General features: G+C 39.4%; 1 protein-coding gene across 3 annotated transcripts in view; it reads left to right on the top strand.

Annotated features, from left to right (window-relative positions):
- The window catches only part of TBC1D4 (TBC1 domain family member 4), a 111448-nt gene that overhangs the window by 86976 nt on the left and 11021 nt on the right, over positions 1 to 13451 (top strand). For 2 of the 3 annotated variants that reach the window (XM_065055965.1, XM_065055974.1), the window contains 5 exons: positions 4130 to 4290; positions 5164 to 5373; positions 8994 to 9152; positions 10716 to 10874; positions 11340 to 11584. In XM_065055965.1, the coding sequence (XP_064912037.1) occupies positions 4130 to 4290; positions 5164 to 5373; positions 8994 to 9152; positions 10716 to 10874; positions 11340 to 11584 (934 nt within the window). The remainder of the gene's footprint in view (positions 1 to 4129; positions 4291 to 5163; positions 5374 to 8993; positions 9153 to 10715; positions 10875 to 11339; positions 11585 to 13451) is intronic. The other variant, XM_065055984.1, reaches the window with a different exon arrangement.

Below are 13451 nucleotides of genomic sequence, written 5' to 3'. Positions count from 1 at the left end.
TGCAGTTATGTTGTTGTGTGTTGTCTGTTGTGTTATATTGAATTGGTAGCTTTTCACTTATCATTGCATACAAGCTGATAAATGCATCTTAGTCTCTGTGTTGGGTGAGGAGCATAGGCTAAGTAGCCTTATGGAGAACTGTTGTTCTTCAAACTGAACTGTGATGCATTTGTCTTAAATATAGAGTACTACATTGTTAGCCTCTTTTCAGAGCTGCATGGGAGGAATATTAAGTGATTAAGACAGGAACAGTAAAATAAACCAGAAATATTCAATTTTGTGAAATTTCTCTACTGAACTATTTGGCTTTGCCATTTCATATGTTTGTTTTACCAAGCTGAAATATTTTGATGTAGAAGCTGTACCATAATCTAGTTGTCGTTTTCTTAAAATAAATTTTTAAAAATGAAGTAAAGAAGACCAAACCCATCAGTTCTTACAATTATGTCCTAGTTGTCCATTCGGCTCTTCAGTATTTCTTCTGCAGTTCATTAAGATTTTATATGCTGCTGTCTCTTCATTTGCAGCACGCTGACTGTGAAGCATTTTATCTTGCTCAGTTGTTGGGAGGCTGCAGCAGGACAGGAACTTGTAGAAAGTAATTGCGCTTTTTTTCTTCTTCTTGATTGCTGTGTCACTGTACAACCCAATAAATGCTCATCCTCTGCCTTGCCCCAGTGTTTAGGCTCTATAATCCATAGTTTATAGAGCAGTTATAAATTTATTGAGTTTGAGGTAGCAACTTTTTCTTAAAGTGGAAAAACATCATTAAAAACTGGAATTAACGATGGAACTTTTTTTTGCTAGTTGACCTTGCAACATGTTTCTTGTGTAGATGTTCAAGCCTGTGTGTTGTCAGAACAGGGTCTTTTCTAAGAGTTAAGAATTTTTCCTTTGAGTGCTTGGGGTTTGGTATCAGGACCCTGGCAGGAAAGTTGTGAAACTCTCTGTTTCCCCAGGTAGTGAAAACACTGCTTTGCTTTTCAGTAGCAATGACCAAACTCCATTTAAGAAATTTTTGTTTTGGAGCTGCTTTTGCTCTTAGTCTTTCCACTCACATTAATAAACCTCTTTGTTGTGCAGGAAGCTGATAGCTAATGGCCAGATAGACTTTTTTTTTTTTCCCTTTACGCCCACCCTGTTCAGAGGAACCATATGAGGTGTTGCTGGCCTGTCTGAGCAGAGCACATGCCTGCTTGGCTGTTAAAATTCACAGCTGCCTTAAAACCTGGAGTAATCTTGCAAATATGAGCAAGAGTGAAGCCAGCCGGTTAAGTTTAGGTATGAGGAATGGTCAAGTCTAAGGAGTAAATATTGTGCAACTCCAGTTTCAAGGTGGGGAATATGTAACTGAGTTAACTCATCTGTTTTTTGCACCAACCTTCTCAACCATTTCATCACAAGATAGGAGGCACTACTGTTTTACTCTGTAGGGTATTGTTTCACACCTTCAGATTTGATGTTAAACTAGGACGTGTCTGTCTGTCTTGAACTGGGAAGGCTTTCCTTTCTCCCTTTCTAGCTTCCCTTTCCTAAATCTCAGTGTTTTCACAGGTGCCCTTCCCTTCCATTGAATATGGCAAAGTGTGCACGAGACTATCAGAAGTTTTCCTCTGATCGCTCACCAGACAGCTCTTCAAAAAAGGAGATGATTAATGTTAGTTGCTTAAAATGCCAGGGGAATTTTGGAAGGGAGGGTTTAATAACAGAAATGCAGGTCCTCAGAACTGTGTGATTTGCACGCTTCACAAGATAGCACATGTGACTAATCCATCTCGCCATAAACTCTGAGACTCAACGTAAACAGTTTTGTTTCATAGACTAAAATAGCCACCTTCTTATTCTGATTTTCCTGTAAATTTTACTACTGTAAATTGAATACGTTTCTTTGGACTGTCTGCATGTTTAGGGGCATAGTAGCTGGATGTAGAATTTTTCTTTTTATTTATTTTTTTTTTTACATAGCAATAGAAAGGAAGTTTTCATTCCTGTGTTACATAGCTCCTATTTAGTAAGCCCTGGAATGACTCAGTTTTTGTGTTCTAGCATGTGATATGTAAGACTTGAAATGGGAAGAAGTAGTTTCATCACATTATTTATAGAAACATGAGTTATAATGATGAATACAGCCAAACTCAATACCTTATTTTGAAGAGTTGAGCTGAAATACCTTTAGAAGACAGCACTTCTAGATTCAAAATCAGTTTAGTAATCTATGTTTAGCTAGCACAAGCAGTGGTTACCCCATCACCCCAAGGCTGTCTAAGAATTAGCCAAAGATTGTCACAGGGTTTTCTGTTGCTGTTTTGGTTAGTGCAGTGTGGAGCTCTGAGACCACTTACTAATAGCTTGACACATAGGAAACCTGAGGCACTGTAGAATCTAAATCAAGAGTAGAGAATAATTCAGACTATCTCTTATCCAGCACTCCCAGCCCATAGTGCTGTTCTTAGAGGAGAGCAGGGCTGGTACATAATGCTGGGTAGGTGCATGTGAATACATTATTATTTCTCTGCCAGGATATGGAAGCAGGGTCTCATACCTGTGTATGATGGTGAGTCCAGTTTGCTCACTGAGGTTTACAGATGTCAGAAAACTGTTGTAAAATGTTATCACAGGGACAGCTTCGATAATCAAAAAGGCTAATTCTGGCTCAGTGGATTGTCATTCAGCACAGAGTATTTGATATGAAATGTGCTGGTTGAGGTGGTGTAGCTGAAACTTCAATAAGTTTTAGTCTGTTTGCCTTGCAGATTTTTTGTTTTTGTGCAAGCCAAATGTGGGGAAACCAACTGCAGCTGGCAAACTGTGATCATCTGCAACTAACTTTACTGCCACAAACATAGTGAACGCTTAACATACTGGGCTTTCATCTAACTCTTTTTACAGGCTTCGTACTGTAGCATGGAAATTCTTCACAGGATGAAGGTTTGAGCATAGCTGTGTTAATATAGCAGTTTACCCCATGATGAAGATGGAGCTGCACACACAGTTCCCCAAATTTGATTTTGTCTTCCCAAGAAGCTTATGGTTGTGTGTCACGCTGTTGACATTGTGTGAGAGGATTTTTGGCAGATAATCAATGTACCCATTGCTATACGAGATCTGTGCACCTGCTTTACTATTAAATACAAAATGCTGAAACGTTTCTGAAAGTGGCTCAAGTACTTCTGAAAGCTAAATGTCCTTATCTCTGGCGGTAGTCACTACAGAGATCTGCTTGGTGTCCTTTTAAAATCACCTCCTGGCAAAGCTTCCCTATATCCTCTCCTTGCCTCTTCCAGCAATATAAGCTATTAAAGTTACTGTGTAAATATACTTATTATTATATTATTAATATATTATTTATAATTTATATTATTTTATTAGATTGCTATCACATTATTTTATTATTGTTATGGTATTATTATTATTATTATTATTATTATTATTATTATTATTAAAATATATGTGGCAACTGGGGAGTTGGTCAGCCCCTTGAGATCATCGTGCCAAGAACCGAGCCTGCCCTCTGTTTCTGAAGGCTCCGTTCCTTCAGCTGAAGATGCTGATGAAACATGAGGACGTTTGGCCTCATTTGTGCAAGTGAGGTGTCCGCTTCTTGAAGCATGATAAAGAGGCTCTGTAAGAAGTCTAGAATACTGCCTCTAATGAAATGTTCACCTGTGAGCTCATCATGCCATGTAAAATGGCATTAAGTGGAGCATTGTGCTCTGCTAAAGCAACATCTGTGCTTTTTTGCATCAGGTCACCCCTATAGGACTAATGTATGGCAAAGCAAACCCCATTGCTCTCTGTTTTAGGGGCTAAATATTACTATGTTTTTCTCTTAGCTTTTCAGAAAGTTTAGCTTTTATTCTGAGCTTCCAGCTGAGCACTTTATGAATGCTATGAATTCTTCCTGGGGGCAAGTAGTGCAAGTTGCACAGCACTGCGTTACCAGAAAACAACTGGGTACTTCTGTATTCAAGGCGAAGCTCACACACAGCACACTTTGCCTTCTAAAGCTTCTCAGCAAATGCTCCTGTGGGTTTGCTTGTGCATTAGACAGACTTAATAACGATTTAATTTTTTTTTCCTCTGAAGATGACTGAGTTTGATCATCCCATCTGCTTTTTCTTTCCTTTAGTGATGGGGAGGGAAAGAAAAGAACGTCAACTGTCTGCAGCAGTGAATCTTTAAATGCTGCGGGGGCCACACTCACACCTCGCCGCATCTCCTGGCGGCGGAGAATATTCCTGCAGGTAGCTTCACCTATGAATAAATCTCCTTCCAAGATGCAGCATCCAGGTCTGTGTGTGCTTTTAAAGAAAATAAACAAGCGGTTGTTACTGACTAGTTATTACTGTAGTGAATTGCAACATGTGAAAATATGAAAGGGAGAAGTCAACTTGATATAATTTTCTTGCTAGAACCTCACTAGAGAACAGTTGTGCTCAGTTGGCTTTAGGTCCTTGTTGCTTTGAACAGAGGATTCTGTCATCAAAATAAAATGAATTGCAATCTGCCATGGTTGCACTGGTAGCAAGGAAACGAAGAACTGCCTCCGTTCTAACATTTAGCATTTTTTTACCCTAGCCTGCTTACACAATAGCACTGTTTGCAGAAAATTGAGTTTTTTCTGGCTTGTCCATGTACTGCACATAGCACCAGTTGAGTGTGTTGACGATTCTTATAGCTTTAGGTGATTTAAGGTAGAAACCTTTGAAATATCTGTAATCCTGCTATGTTGATAAAGTCCCATTGGCAGAATTCGCAAACGTGGGTAAATGACCAACTCTAAATTTAGTGACCATAAAGTGCAGCTCAGCAGATGGGAAAAGTTGCTTTTAGTACAGAGCCTTGGTAGTAGTAAACAAGCTCAGTTATAAGAGAGTCTTTATGAATAAATGTCTCTTTGTAACTTTAGAGAAGCTAGCAGGGGAAAGTGTTTAAATACTGGGTGACCCTTAATTTAGCTTGATTTTGTTTAACTATAGCTATTTAAGTAAAACACTTTATTTAAAAATAATTCTCTGCTGTTGAACTGCATTTTTCTGTCTTTGAAATCAGCACCTCACTGCTGAATGTGGAAGGCAGCTATTTTTGTTCTGCTGTGACTTAGATTTTCGTAATATGTCAAACAATCTGAGTTTCCTATAATATCTTTCTGATTCTTTCCAGATGGTCATGATGGAAGTGAATTGTTACCATTATCCCCTCTTGCTCCACCCTTGGAGGAGGACCCTCTTGTGCTGGTATTGCAGAATGAGGATGGTTCAGATAAAACTGGAGAGAGGAAAAACTCAGAAGAACTACAAAGTCTGTGGAGAAAAGCTATCCATCAACAAATTCTGTTACTTCGAATGGAAAAAGAAAACCAGAAGCTGGAAGGTTAGCTATTTAGAAAATACACCTAAAAACTACTACATATTCTGCTGCCTGAAGCTGAAAACTGTACTGGTGTTGGGCACCTCAAACAGAGATGTGATGCTGTAACTTTCTGGTTAACAGTGCTAGAAAAAAATGTGCTCACTCAGTCACATCTCCCAGTCTGCCAGGTTCTCTGTCCACCTGCCAACTTGTGATGAGTTGCCTTAGGAAAATAAGAAAGTGATCACTTTTCCTTTCTTAGTACATGTCAGACAATAGGATGCTGCAGTTTAGGAATTCTAACGTGGTTTAGTTTAGGAATTCTAACGTGGAACTATGTTGAACGTGGAACCACAGTTGCCGTGTGAACCCTTAGGTATGGTCAACCCTCTAAATCTCCTTTCAGTCCTTCTGTCCAGGCTTCCTGTCCTTCCTTAATCACATCACAGTGATAATTTATAAGCATTTGAATCCAAATATGATTTTTGAGCAACTGGTTCTTGAGGCACGTCAGAAAGTTCTTATTTTGGAAGATGAGCAATGTACATTGAAAATTGAGGGCTCTTAGTGAGGGATCTGAAAGTCGCCATGCTGACTTGTCAGCTGCCTGAGCTTTTGGTGAAGATACTTTATTGTGGCTGGTCAAGACTCACACACAAATAAAAGATAGGATGCAATCTCTGTCCTAGCATATAGAAGTTCTTCAGTATAATATAGTAGCTTTCAGTGCAAGTTGAAAATTTCACGTCTTCTCTACAACTGCTGCCCTCATGTTCTCTGTGGTGTATAACCTCATTATATGGTAGTCTCATTCTTCAAAAAAAGCGTATTGATCTTATTAAGGTCAGTGAACTCTTTTTCCTCCTTTAGTGGTACTTACTGAGAAGGCAGGGAGAGGAAAGAAAACAGCAGGACAGAAGTCCTTCCATGTCCCTACAGCAGTACATCATTGAATGTGTTTCCTATACGTGTAGCATATTTCTCTGTGCAGTCTCTCAGTTTGTCTTGCTTTTGGCACACACTTCTGTGGAAACTCCTAGATTCATAGGGAACACCTACAGAGAAGCCTGTTTTAACTTCAGCCAAAATATTAATTTATTGTTTTAGCAAACGGTTAGTCTGCTGTTGTGGAGTGGGAGATCTGGACATCTGCTGCGCTAACCAATTTCATGTTATTCTCTCTGGTAGTATGAGCTGCTAAGGGAACAAACTCATTTCTGTATCCACTCTGTGTGGCTGGAGGTATTAGAAACTGTTAAATCAGTCCAGTTCCTTAAGATTCAGTTACAAGTTATTTCCATTCTGTAAGAGACAGGTAGAAAATAAGTTCTTCCTGCCTGATCATTTGCGGTGAAAACAGGAGCATCAGCAGTGGAGACTGCAAACTGCCGTTTGTCTGCCAGCCCACATGTAGATTTGTGCTCCAAGGAGCATGACTCCTTCTTTGTATGCAGGTTTGTAAGTACTGCTAGTGAAACTGGTGCTCTGGCTAGCTGGAATTTATCATCTTATTTTCAAAGGGTGAAAAGTAAACTGTCTTAGCACCTGTCTCTAGGCGTCCTTCCTGTGGGCTACTGTAACGTGGGCCGTTTTATGGACAGGATATGTGCAGAACTGATATATTCCAAACAAGAGCTGGTTTGGGCAGTGCTTGGCATTTTAGCCTACAATTAAATGCACATCTCGGGAATGGGAAATATAACAGAAATGCCACCTCTGCTTGAAGTCATGTTCCTACCTGTTAATTTATTCAGCTGTATATGACTGGTTTAAGACTGGAATTGCTGTGGAATTGTTTTCAGTGGTTTTCTGTTAATGTTTTGTTGATTTTTATTTACAAAATATTAATAGAACCTCTTTTCCTGTTCTTTTGCTGTCGAGGAGACTTGAAATCTATTAGCTCTTTGTTTTACAGAAGGTAAGTTCTGTCAATTGCACAAACTTCTTTTTTCTTTTTAATGAGCAGCTAGAAGCTCCTTTTTCCAGTGGATCACCTAGAAATACAAGAACTACACAAAGTAACAGGCCACATAGCAATGATTAGGAAGAACATTAGTAAGGATGTTTGCAAGGAGCCAAGGTTGGCACAGGAAGTAGGACAAGTACAGTGGACTGCTGACTTTCACTAGGGTTAACTGCAGAGCCAAAGTACCGTTCAGTGAGTAATAACCCATGCACTTAATTCTGGAGTTTGTTGCCACAGTGAAGTATGCGTTACTGTCATCTTGAATCTGTCACGTACTGTTTATGAGAATGAGCATTCTCAAATGGAATCATACAGCAAGAGAGTAGCATTTCAAATTGCCCAAGTTAGACTGCAGATTCTTGTGGTAAGATCACATCCGTGTTTTTGTGAAAGTGTACTGCACCTTGCATAATGTTGCTTCTGTAAGCCCCCCTGTAGACTTGAATAGATAACATTTCACTGGTGTAACATACAGTTTTTGGAAATGAAAAAAAAAAAGCCACCTACATTTTTGGAGTGGAATAGGCTATGATCATCTGGATTCATCCAACATTGGATGTATCCAAAGTGTGCTGATCAGACAAAGGACCTGCTTGTCTTGTTTGTATAGTAATGTGAGAGTTTTCTTTCACCTAGAGATGATGGTGGGCAGAGGCAGTACATCTGTAAGAGGAACCAGTCTCCTGCAAGGAGCAAGTACTGCACGTGGATCAAGACAAATTTGGGATAAACTCCACTGCAGTTTTCAGAGGTCATGTTGTGGAGTGTACAATTCAGTCCGATGATAATTAAACTGATCTCTGTAAATTAAGACACATGAAGGTCTTAATTCCAGGTTTTTTCCACCAGTAGTGTGGGAATCTGAGTGTTTTTCTCTATGTGTATCGTGTATGATAAAACAACGACAGTTAATTTCTCAGTAATGGAAATTAAAGCTGCTCCTCCACGGAATTCTAGAGTAATGTTGCAGCTTTATTTCAGAAATAGTGAGTCCTCTGGAATAAATTTTGTATGCTAGGTAGCCCTATACAGCTAATTCTTTAAGTATATGGCCACATGAGTTCTGTGCTTCAGCACAGATGTGCCTTTCTGGATATGGTTCATGTTAGTTCATTCTGTTTACTTCTAGTCGGCATGATGATGCCAGGTAGCAGTGCCAGGAGCTCTTATGATTCTCCTAAGGGACATATAAAAACTGGGACCAGTGGGACAGGCTTCAGTTTAGAAGACTTGCCTAGCTTGCTTGCCTAAATCTCTAATACAAGCATTCATATGTTTGGGACTTCCCATACTAAAAAAATTGTAATCTTAAATATAAACAAGAGAAAAATGATCAAAGGTGTTTTTGCAGTTGAAAGAAGCAGCAGATGTGGTGAAGTTGACTGTACCTGAGTGGTTTTTAATTCTTGCCTCAAGCCTTGAAAATACGTTTTCTTGTATTTCATGAATTACTAATGTTCATGGCCCAGTGACAGATGTTAGATTGTTACCTGCAGCATCTTACAACAAAAGACTGGCCCCATCTCAGCTATTAACTGATGAATTGTAGAAGGTATATTTATCCCTGGTCAGATTATCAGGAATATATATGTAACCTGAATGGGTTTTGGTTATTTGATGTTTCTTCTAGTTTTCTGATGTCTGGCTTTTCATCTGCTCTTCCTTTGTGCTCTAGCAAGCAGAGATGAGCTCCAATCAAGAAAAATCAAACTGGACTATGATGAAGTTGGTACATGTCAGAAAGATGTCATAAATGTCTGGGATAAGAAGCTACTGAACTGCAGAGCCAAAATCCGATGTGACATGGAAGATATTCATTCCACTTTGAAAGAAGGTATACATGTGGGATGGCTTTTAACTATGAAGTCTGAAGATTTTTTTTGGTGTGTGTGTGAGGTTGCCTTTTGATACTGAAGGAAATCTGGCAGCAGTACACTTTTTCCAGTAGCACAAAATAATGAGAAAATGGCCTTCTTTTTGCAAATGCATCCTCCTCCTGCTGTCAAACAGAAAACAGGTTCTGCTGTGTCTACAGCTTACAGTGTCAGCAAACTTCTGTAGTCATTCTTCTGAAAGAAGCATCTTGTGCCCATGTATTATTGTACTGAAGACTGAACTTGGAGCTTCTGCAGCTGACACTGTGACCTTCTGGTTTCTGGTCTGTGGCTCCTATCCAGTTGACTCAGAGCTTCAGATGCTCTGATTTCAATTACTCACTGAGAAGGCAGGACCATAACGTCTAATGTGAACTGTACCCAAAAACCTAGGGGAATCACAACCAAGCTTCAGAGAGTCAAAAGGACTACATTTTATGGGGTCTGGACTATGGTCTTTCAGTATTTTGTTTCCTCAAGTGAAAGGCTGGGGAATTTGGCTTGAAGTAAGTCTTCTGTGGCATAGCTGTAGGCCAGGAGGCCTGTGAATCTAGTCTTACTACACTGCTGTGCTCTCCTCCATAGAATCTCATGTCTGTATTACAGATGCTGAAAACAACATTTCAGTGTAATCTGCTAGTGGTACAGAAGGGAAGTTCAAATTGCTACCAAAGAAAAATTTGGTAGAAATAAGGCAGTTCCTGTTAGTGATCCTCAGAAGACAACCAACAAACAACTTGCATTGCTGCCCTATATTCTGCTGCTGGACTGAAGTTTAGACTTGGGAACAAGGATATGATTTTTTCTAACTTGTATTCTTGTTAAGCAGTTATTTGCCTGGAATGTATTAGCAGAGTTGACGGTTCATTTTGACTTCCAAAGGTCAGTTTACAGAGTCAGGGGGATGTATGTGAAATACCAAAAGTAGTATTTTAATTTAGTTTATGCTTTCACAGGTGTTAGGCTGACTAAAGAGAAATGCTGTCTTTCAGTATGAGTGGTTCTGTGTCCTTCCTTTGGTATGCAGCATTAATGCTTTTAGGTTTGAACTGAGTGTTCTGTAATCTGTACATCTTTCTGTTATACCAGCCTATGGACTGACATGAGCAGCTCTTGGGGAGGGGGAAGAGGACGTGGATCTCTGTATATTTTACACCTCTAAATTTAGTTCAGCCTTTCTAAACGGGACAGTCTGCTTTCTGCATGTAGTTGTGCATCTTTTCCTGCTGGAGACTAATAGCTCAGAGGTGGCAAAACAAGTGATGTCTGTACCTCAGTTGTCGCCCAATGTACTACTCAGTGTAATTACCATAAGTTTGTAATGAATGTCTAATTAGTGGGACAAACTGTGCTTACTGAGGGAATACACTGCAGAGTGGACAACTTCTGAAGCTCAGTGCTTATAAAGGGATCCTCCAGGGTGGTTTTGCCAAAGGCAAAGATTATGAAAAACTGAATTCTTGTGTTATAGCACTGAAAATATGCCTCTCCTTAGGCCTCTTGTGTTTTTGACTGATCTGCAGGTGTACCAAAAAGTCGTCGGGGAGAAATTTGGCAGTTTTTGGCTGTGCAGCATCGAGTCAGACACAGACTGCCAAATAAGCAGCAGCCTCCTGACATCTCCTACAAAGAACTTCTGAAACAACTGACTGCTCAACAGCACGCCATCCTTGTAGATCTAGGTATGTCTGTTCATAGCCAGGATACTTTTCTGGCTTGTTTCATGTGTCTTTGAGCAGAAACACAACAATCTTAATGGGAGCTATTGCTGGAGATAGATGCTGCTGTGTCAGCCCCACTTTCAGTGTTGTCAGGATACATTCTGTGTCTGCCACTTAGCGTCCTCTAAGTAAATGATTTCTTAGGTTATGCTGTTTGTATTTGTGCTCTTCTACATCTGTCTGAAGAGAAAAATCAAGCAAGTTGTATCTGCAAATTCTGTGCAGATGAGAATATTAAATGAGCTCAATGGATACAGCCTAAAATCAGTAAAATAAAGATCGATCTGTCTAAAATGAACCTGCACATGAAAGCAAAGAGAAAAGGTCTATGAGAAGAGAGAAGTGCCGGTTGCCAGATGGATCTGGTTGTTTTTTTTTTTTTATGAGAAGAATTGAATATCAACTACTCTTCTCTCTTCACATCAGGACGGACGTTCCCTACGCATCCTTACTTTTCTGCCCACCTGGGAGCAGGACAGCTGTCACTCTTTAATCTCCTGAAGGCATATTCTTTGCTGGACAAAGAAGTGGGTTATTGTCAAGGTATAAGCTTTGTAGCTGGAGTGCTGCTTTTACATATGAGTGAGGAACAGGCCTTTGAAATGCTGAAATTCCTCATGTATGACCTTGGCTTCCGTAAACAGTACAGGCCAGACATGATGTCACTACAGGTAAGTCCATTCTTCTCCTAAAGCAAACCAGAGTTTTAAATGAGTTTTGAGATCTCAGAGCTTGCTCTTGTTCTCCAGGGCCTTATGAAGCTTGTTGTGCTGTTTTGGAGGTCGTGACATGCATGCAAATGTTATTGTCAAACCCCTTTTCAACTCTGAATTTGCAAACAGAGAAGTTCAAAACTTGCAGGCTTTTTCTGTCACACGTCTCTATCATCTCCTGTTTGGAAACTTTCTCTTCTATTTTGCTCTTCCTTTTCCTTTCCTCACTTCTCTCTCTTCCTTATTCCAAAAAAGCCCCAATATGCTTGCATCTGTATAGACAGAGTTTAAAAATAAATTTGATTTTGTTTTTCTGCAGTCCTTTAAGCACTTAAATGTAGATTTTTCTCTAGTTACTCCTAGTCAAATCAATAGTGGCACCCAGTGGCCGGTCAGTGTACTCCACAGGCATTTGTACTTGGGGCTGCTCTGTGTCGCATCATCGTTGGCACCCCTTTTCTCTCATCGTTCTCTATTCCATCACCCTCAACACAGAAAGAAAACAGATGAATTTTTAATAATTTAGTTTACTTATGAAATGATACGTGCTCTGCACTGTTGGTTTTTAATAGCTAGCTATAGATACTTGAGCCTGTTTAGGAAGGAAACAGAAAATCTTTCAGAGCTGTATAAACTCCAAGGTTTAAAGTTTGATGAGTATTTGACCTTGAGATGCAACTGTCCACTGACTTAAATAAGTTATTGTGATTCCATAAGTCCCTAATATTATGAAGGGATATACCTCAGCTGTGTTAAAGTTTGTAATCCACAGTGAAAAAAGAGGAAATTAAGAGATTTTAAAAGTTTCTTTTTTCATGCTCTCTGCATGGCAAACACTTACAATTAAGTAAAAAGAGGGAGTTTCAGTCCACTTTTCATGGTCAGTCAGATTAGGTGGTTATTTGGCAAATGTCCAGAACAACAGAACAGATTGTAGTTAAAGAAATTGTATGTGCTAATTCTAAAAATGATAAAGAGAGATGTTTTATTCTGGATATAAGTACGCTTTAACAAGTTTGTGATGAATTAAGAGTAAACAGCCATAAAGAGCATCATTCTGCCTCTTCCCTGTCCCATTTGCCCCACCCCAAATGTGTTTTGGACCAGTGGGTGTCAAAGGATGATAGCCGTGTGATTGTGGGATATTTTTTTTCCCCCCCAAGAAGATGCTCTCTTAGTGTCTGTATGTCATACTGCAGTTGTAGGTTTTCAGTACCATCAGATGGTTTGAGAGCATTCAAATGTTCAGGTTTTGGTTTTTTGTTTAAATGAGTCTGAAACTTTCGTCATCCAAAGCTCTTAGGAAAAATGCTTTTTAAGTTTGAGAAGGTTTACCACTTGTAGTACGGTTTGCCCTTTTAAATGAGATTACCTCTTTCCACACAGATTGCTTCTAGGCAGTTATCCTGTTCTAGACAGAAGTGGAAGTGTTTTCTGCTCAAGACAAACTAGACTGTTGAAGATGACTTACAGGATCTTGCTTAAGCCTAACTCTTTTAGTTTCAGATTTTAACAGGAGTAGACCACTTGCGAATTCTTTTGCATTTACAGTACTGAAACAGACAGTAAGCTTATATGCAGAATTAGCTTCTGTCCTGTAGAAGAAATACCTGGATGTTTCTTTAGGATAATGAAAACTTATTTGACTTATATTTTTAATCGTTGTCTGTTGTAGATCTTTAGTTCATGATGAACCCATCCAATTGGTTTACTGCCTCTATGATACTCTTCTAATTTCACATGTAAATGTGTGTTTTATTGACGCTGTCCAAACTGTGTTTAATTAGTATCATTGGCAATTAAAGGAAGAACTTAAAGACACGCA

The sequence above is a fragment of the Columba livia genome, chromosome 1, assembly GCF_036013475.1.
Source record: "Columba livia isolate bColLiv1 breed racing homer chromosome 1, bColLiv1.pat.W.v2, whole genome shotgun sequence".
NCBI classification, from domain to species: Eukaryota; Metazoa; Chordata; class Aves; order Columbiformes; family Columbidae; genus Columba; species Columba livia.
Note: the sequence above shows the minus strand (reverse complement) of the source record. Positions and strands in the feature narration are given on the sequence as shown.